Source organism: Charadrius vociferus, unplaced genomic scaffold (genome assembly GCF_000708025.1).
Source record: "Charadrius vociferus isolate BGI_N301 unplaced genomic scaffold, ASM70802v2 scaffold455, whole genome shotgun sequence".
NCBI lineage: Eukaryota > Metazoa > Chordata > Aves > Charadriiformes > Charadriidae > Charadrius > Charadrius vociferus.
In genome coordinates this window covers 23953-30759 of record NW_009648550.1, presented here as the reverse complement: position 1 = coordinate 30759, position 6807 = coordinate 23953, and the positions used below count along the sequence as shown (strand labels likewise).

The 6807-nt window shown below is 40.1% G+C and overlaps 1 protein-coding gene across 1 annotated transcript in view; it reads left to right on the top strand.

Moving 5' to 3' along the window:
• The window catches only part of RIN2 (Ras and Rab interactor 2), a 39842-nt gene extending 34628 nt beyond the window's left edge, over positions 1-5214 (top strand). Inside the window, 2 exon segments of the mRNA XM_009885990.1 lie at positions 1357-1520; positions 4731-5214. Of these exon segments, the coding sequence (XP_009884292.1) occupies positions 1357-1520; positions 4731-5048 (482 nt within the window). The 3' untranslated portion in view covers positions 5049-5214.
• Positions 5215-6807: the final 1593 nt, after the last annotated feature.

The window sequence follows — 6807 nt, the reverse complement described above, 5'->3', positions numbered from 1 at the left end:
GCTGTCTCCTGGCTTGCTGAAATTGCTGTATCGTCTGACATGCCGATATGCATGAGAGAATCGTGCCAGGTTTCCTCCCATTTGGCACTAGTCTGTTCCCTGCTTTGTGTACAGAGCATCCTCTAGTGCATTGTTCAGGAATCTTAGCATGGAAAATTCTTGAGATGTGAAGCTGGAGATCATTAACATGCTTGAAAGGCAGAAACACTTACTTGGACTATTAATGCAGCAAAAGAAGTCTGTCCATTGGCTGGCCCTGTCTTTTTGGCATCAGCTGAACTATACTCTGCAGGAAAAATTGTTTAGTGCTTTGGGGTTGTGCGGTTCAAATGTAACATGTTTGTCTCATGGGTCTTGCATGTGTTCTACGTATTAAAGTTGTTGCGAAAGTAAGAGCCAAGAGGATGCTATCAGTAATACAGTAAATACTACTGTGAGCATAGAATGCGTCTTTGAATGACTCCATAAATAGACTGTGCTGCCTCTTAATTGGACACTCCCACACAAATATTTTGCATAAAGAAAAGAAAAAAAAAAGAGATAAATAAATGACAGCATGTCTTTTGTTTCTCCTGGTTGTTGAGGACTGTTGCCTTCTGTTGAGGCTCGTTTTCCTTTGTGACCTGCAGCTTCTTTTGTACATCGACAACTCTTGTGGCTTTAATTGGTTCTCCACTCATGTAATAAAGGTGAACTATGTAGAACTGTACACATCTCCTGAACTAGTTGGACGTTATGGGGAACTCTAAAAAGGTGACAAACACAGTCTTCCTTTTAAAAACAAAAGCAAACTCTTTGGGATGCTTCCGGGCTACAAATGACACATGCAGTCATTGCTTTATTTGCGCTAAGGGTGGTTGCTTTTAAAGTCCTGAACAGTGGTAGATTGTCTTTTACTTTTTTTAAACAGCAAAGTTTATTTCATCCACATCTTGAAGCTCGGAAGAAAACAAATCACTGTTTGGAAATTGTTTAGAAGCAAACTCATGTTCCAACTTTGTAAAAATGCTCGGGAGTAAAGGAGTGACACCAGTCATTTAAGTAACCAGCTAATCCCCAGCACTAGCAGACCCAGAGTTAGATACTACTGCACCACTTGATAATATGGAGCATATGCAACCACTGTGTGTCTCTTAGCAGCTGAGAACGCACCATCCAGTATTTTGCAGGCCAGTGAGCTGTTTTTCTTTATGTATAAATATTTTGGCAATAGAGTACAGGGACTTTCATTTACGTGTGTGTGTGTGTGTGTATATATATATATAAATGGTGTTTGTACTTCTGACTGTGTCCAGTCAGAACTAGTGTGGTGTTTGTGATCACTCTGAGAAGTTCTTCCCTTGCTGTCCTTCACAGGAGGCTATTACTTGACAAGCGCTTATGGAGCACTTTCACTGATCAAGAACTTCCAGGAAGAACAAGCTGCCCGACTGCTAAGTTCAGAAGCCAGAGATACTCTCCGGCAATGGCACAAGAGGAGGACAACTAACAGGACAATACCTTCAGTTGATGATTTTCAGGTAGAGATTAGGGCTGTAGAAAAAAAATAGGGGATGATTGTTTTGTTGGAAATCCCCATTTGAGAGGTGTGATTCATAATGATTCCCTTTGGGCCACAAGGTAAGTGGAGTGAAGCAGCGCAGAGAATATGGCTGGCAAATTTGCCTCGGTTTTGAAGTCTTTGCACTTTATAATAGAGTTTGGTCATAGTGGTCTAAAGAAGACACTAAATAATGGAGCTTTCCCACCCTCCCTTCTATTTAAGTCATGCAGCGTTGGAGCTTTCCCACCCTCCCTTCTATTTAAGTCATGCAGCGTGAAGACAAACCAATTCATATCTCAGATTCAGCTTCTTTGCATGCTTTATTGTTAAAAAGAACAAATCCAGATTTCCAATGGTATATATCAGCGCAGCTCCCCAGTAGCTTATGGTGGCATACAGCAGGTAATTAAGAGGAGAGAGGGTGGGAGAAAAGCTTGCCTACAGTTTTAAAGTTTAAGCAAGGAGTGAAGTTCTATACTATGGATGTCTTCATGTTTGTTTGTGTTTTTTTTTTTTTTTCCCCTCCCCTCCATTTCTTACTGCTCTTTCAGAGTAGGGCGGTAACTTCAACAGAAGAATAACAAAACAGTTGGGATTGCTTCATCATTTGAAACCAGGCCTGCATGTCTTTCATATAGTATGTTCTTGATTGTCTGTTCAGATGCGTCAGTTTGTGGACTGAAGCAAGGAGGATGTTGGAATTGAGAAGAAAGGATTTACTCCTCTGTGTTCGGTTGTTTGCAGTTCATACCACAGTGCAAAGTTGCCAGAGAGGCTAATGACAACCATCAATTAGATATGATGTAGTTAAGAGCTTGAGAAATGAAGGTGTGGGGTCATTAGGAGATAATGAAGCCTTTCAGTTGAGGCTCCTTCTGCTTTATCAGCGTCCACGCAAACGACTACAGCACAACACCGAACAGGAAGGAGTTGGGAAAAGCAGCAGTCTTCCATAATTTGCCTCTCTTAGGAAGAGGAGAACTGAAATTCCAAACTAGGGCCAGTGCACAAAGCTCGTCCATTTTACTGGCATACGTTTTATATTCTGCTTACCTGTAGTTAGTTGTCAGATTCCAGTAGCTCGAGTCTGTTCTTTCTAGCAAAACACCACACTTTTCATAGGAAAGTTCATCACCTTGTGTTTCTGCTGGATGACTAAATGACAGAAGATTCTGTCAGCAGGATTTTGTATTCCATTTCACCTTCTCTTCCTCAGCAAATGAACTTCAGCCAAGCTAGCTGTTCAGTACAGCTGGATGCTGTGCTGCATGCGGGGTGGCAGTGGGGGAAGGGGGGGGAAGAGCTGGCACCAAGTGTGTCCAGTGCTTCTCCTTCTGTTGTCTCTCTCAAAAGAGAGCCTCAAATCAGTAACATCACACCGCTTCCGGACCATGCTTGGCACAAATTCAAGCATTTTGCTGCCTGCTCAGAATGCCAGTTTTCCATCTTCTTTCTCCACATCCTGCAGTCCTGAAGTGAAGCACCTTCCCTACAACCAACGTGTAACACAACTTGAGCTCAACTCATCTTTCCCACATTGAACTGGGATGCGATCACTGCATTTCTGTGATGCAGTCTCACAGCCCTGGAAGGCCTCCTTCCTCCCTCCCTCGCTTAAAAGGATGGAAAAGCAAAAATCCCATATTTTGATGATGATTAAATACAACTTCCTCATATTGTCTAAATAATTTCAATACTTAGTGTATGAGTTACAGGCATTTGTACAAACTTCAGCCTCTCCTTGACACAATCCTGTCTGTGTAAAAGCACGTGCATTTAAAAACAGGTCATCTTTGTGTTAACTACATTAGAAATTAAAACTGTAGTTTGTTTTGCCTTATCTAGGGCTGATTTTTTTTTTTCTAATTCTTCACGCTGGGTAACAAAAATGGATTAGTTCTATTCAGTCACTTTCAGTCCCAGTGGTTCAAATCCTGTTGCAAAGCTTCAGTGTTTCAGTCTGCAAGTCATCAAAAATACTTTGGTAAAGACAAGAGTGCTCTTTGGAACTTAAGTCATATGAACATTCTTCTCAGTCTTAGCTTTTAACAGCTTGTTTTTATGAAATGTAAATTTCTACCACTGTGATTTAGCATGCTTAATTTATTCAGCATACAAATGTAGGTACCGATTCAGTCAATAAATAGGTCTTTCTCACTGTCATTTTTCCTAGCTCCTTTAATTTTACTGCTCTTTAGTCTTTAATTGCAGTTAATTTCTTTAAAAAAAAAAAAAAGCACGTAACAGCAGGCTGCTTTGTTCATATGTCCAAGTTTTTTTTGTTTTGTGTTTTTCTTTTTTTTCCCCCCCTAGTTGTTGCTTTTTATTTTACTTTTTAAAAGCTTTGCATTTCCTTGTAGGGCATATTTAGAATTTATCCATGTTATCACAGTTGTGGGCATGTGTCAATTTCAACAGAGAAAAAAGATCTAGCTTCTGCCTCAAGATCATATGGATTTACTCTAATGTTGCAGAGTAAACTTTCTTTCTGCATCCCTTTAAGCCCTATTTAAAAAAAAAAAAAAAAAAGAAAATGCTGTCACACAAAGCTTGGTTACTTAGGCTCAGACACCAAATTGCCACCATTCAACACGATGAAAAAGTCCGGCCTGAGGACAGATTACCTTTTGTATACTGCAGCATAAGAGTGCAAAGAGTTTATCATGCAGTAACTTGTGGATCAACACCCTTGTGTGCTGCTGGCAGAGACTTTTTTTTTTCTTTCTTTCTTTCTGACTAACATATTATGTTGAAGCTTCTGTTCTACAGTATTGACCCAGCAGTGGCAGCATCATCTCTTGGGCATGCTGCCTCAGACGTTTATTTTGCTTCACAGCATTTTGTCTCCTAGTAAGGCCCAACATTGAGTCCCATTAAAACCACTGGCGTTTTCCATGTGGCTTTAAGGTTGTATCTGTTCGCTGTTAATTGCAGGGTTAGACCGTTAGCCAAGGAAAGGAGGATGTCAGCTTATGGGTTTCTGTTATGCCCACCACTGGCTTGCCACAGTTTTACCACCAACATTGCAATTCACAAAGTGGCCATAATGTACAGGAATCGCCTGTGTGTGTGTGTGTGTCTCACAGCTAGGACATGGAGAGGCTTGCTGCTTGTTGCTGACTCTTCAGTTTTCAGAGGATGAGTTTTGGTTCTTTGAGTTTCTGACATCTCTTTTCTCATTCTACAGAACTACCTTCGAGTTGCATTCCAAGAAGTTAACAGTGGATGTACAGGAAAGACCTTACTAGTAAGACCATATATCACTACTGAAGATGTATGTCAGCTTTGTGCTGAAAAGTTTAAAGTGGACAATCCTGAAGAATATAGCCTGTTCCTTTTTGTTGATGACACCTGGCAGCAACTGACAGAGGATACCTACCCTCAGAAAATTAAGGCAGAGTTGCACAGCCGTCCGCAACCCCAGGTCTTCCATTTCGTCTACAAGCGCATTAATAGTGATCCATATGGTGCCATTTTTCAAAACAACGATGACTCATCTTCTTAAAACCAGCAACTCGTCATTTCATTTCTGCTCCTTGTTAACTGTTGAAAACATCTTTGTTGGCTGCCTGCCTTAGGAGCTAAAACAGGTCTTAAATCACAATTGCCTAGTAAAACACGCGCAGACGCTTCTAGCGTTGCTTACAAAAACCCATGTAAACCATGCATATGGCCAGTTACGCGGAATATTCCACCGGCGTGTTTTGAGTAAACAGCCCGTGAGGCTGAATCTCTTGTACCACAGACTCTTTTGAAGCATATTATACTGCGGTCCTCTGCAGGTCTTTTGCTGTAGCGTGCAAAAATATATTTTCTTACACTCATCCTTTAGCCAAATGTAATTTTGATTTAAATATATGTATGCTAGACAAGTATTTCAGTAAACTGGCTGGTTTGAGCTCAGTTTCACCAGCATGAGTTTGACAAGACTGTCCGATGCAGGGCATCAGTTAACTCTTAATTACCTGGATGATTGCATCCTTTCCTAATTTTTTTTGATTACAGAAAATTGCCATGTTTTTATATATATATCATAGAAATTTTATAGCAGTTGCAGGTAAACTGTCAGGGTTGGTTTTTGAAATATTTTTTTAACTATAAAGTATTCTATAATTATGCATGTGATTTTAACATTTAATATACAAGAATAAATCTCTTGCTGGTTTTAGAGTATTGCATTAAAAGTCTCTGTGGTTTCTCTTACTGTTACAGGAGAATTCTTATGAAACTTCTGTTATCTATAAGAAGATTGTAACATTGGCACTGGCAATTTCAGTGCCTTTATCTGAACTTGATGTACTGTTATCTGGATTATTGTTTATATGCATTCTGTTAGACAGAACTAGGGGGTCGGAAGAGGAAACTGAAAGAAAAGGATGTAGAGAAGGGGCAGAGAAAGAATGTAGAGAACCTAATTTAGGATTAAAATGTGTTAGTCTGCTGGTTCAGGCTCCTTGCCGAAAATAAGCGAAGGAGGTTGCTAAGGAACTTTTAGGTAAGCAGTATTGTAGATTTGCAGAGGGATTTGACAGCACCTATCCCAGATACTATTTGTGTTAGCGGAGGATTAAATATATCGGTCAGGTGAAGGAGAACACTAACTATTTTGTGTAGTCTGTCACCAACATCAAAACGTGTCTTGGACTGAAGAATGTGTTGCAGCATTTCACGGTTCTGAGTTACTCAGTAGGTGAGATGTGAAAGTCAGTCCTATGTATGCAAAGATAAAATGGTATTAAACGTGCCTGTTCTATAGATTTGTCCACGGTAGCCGATGCTGTGGGTGATGCTGTGGACCCTACTTAAGTCAATTCGGGCTATGATCTTCAGAGGGTCGTGGGGTTCTCCCCAAGTCCAGTGTAAGCAGTGTAACATAAGGCAGAGGGTTACAAAAATGTCATAAGCAGCACGTGTATTGTACATACAGAGATCTGTAGCATTTTTGTCAGTTTGCCATGTATCTGAAACCCCTGGCACATGTTTGTATTTCATTTTGTAAATGGTGAGTTTTGCACATAATAATACATTGTAATACTGAACTATAATTTGGGATGTTGTGTGCTGTGGTTTTTGGGGTGGGGGTTTTTTTGTTGGTGGTGGTTTGGTTTTTGGTTTTGTTTTTTTTAAAGAAATGGTTCACACTTAAATGTTTTGTGTATCAGAAGACTCTGATGCTGCTGCTTTTCATAGTGCTCAGCCTGCTTTAAACTTTTTGCAAAGGAAGGATGCAGTAACAACAGTATTATTTAGTTAGTGTGCTTGAC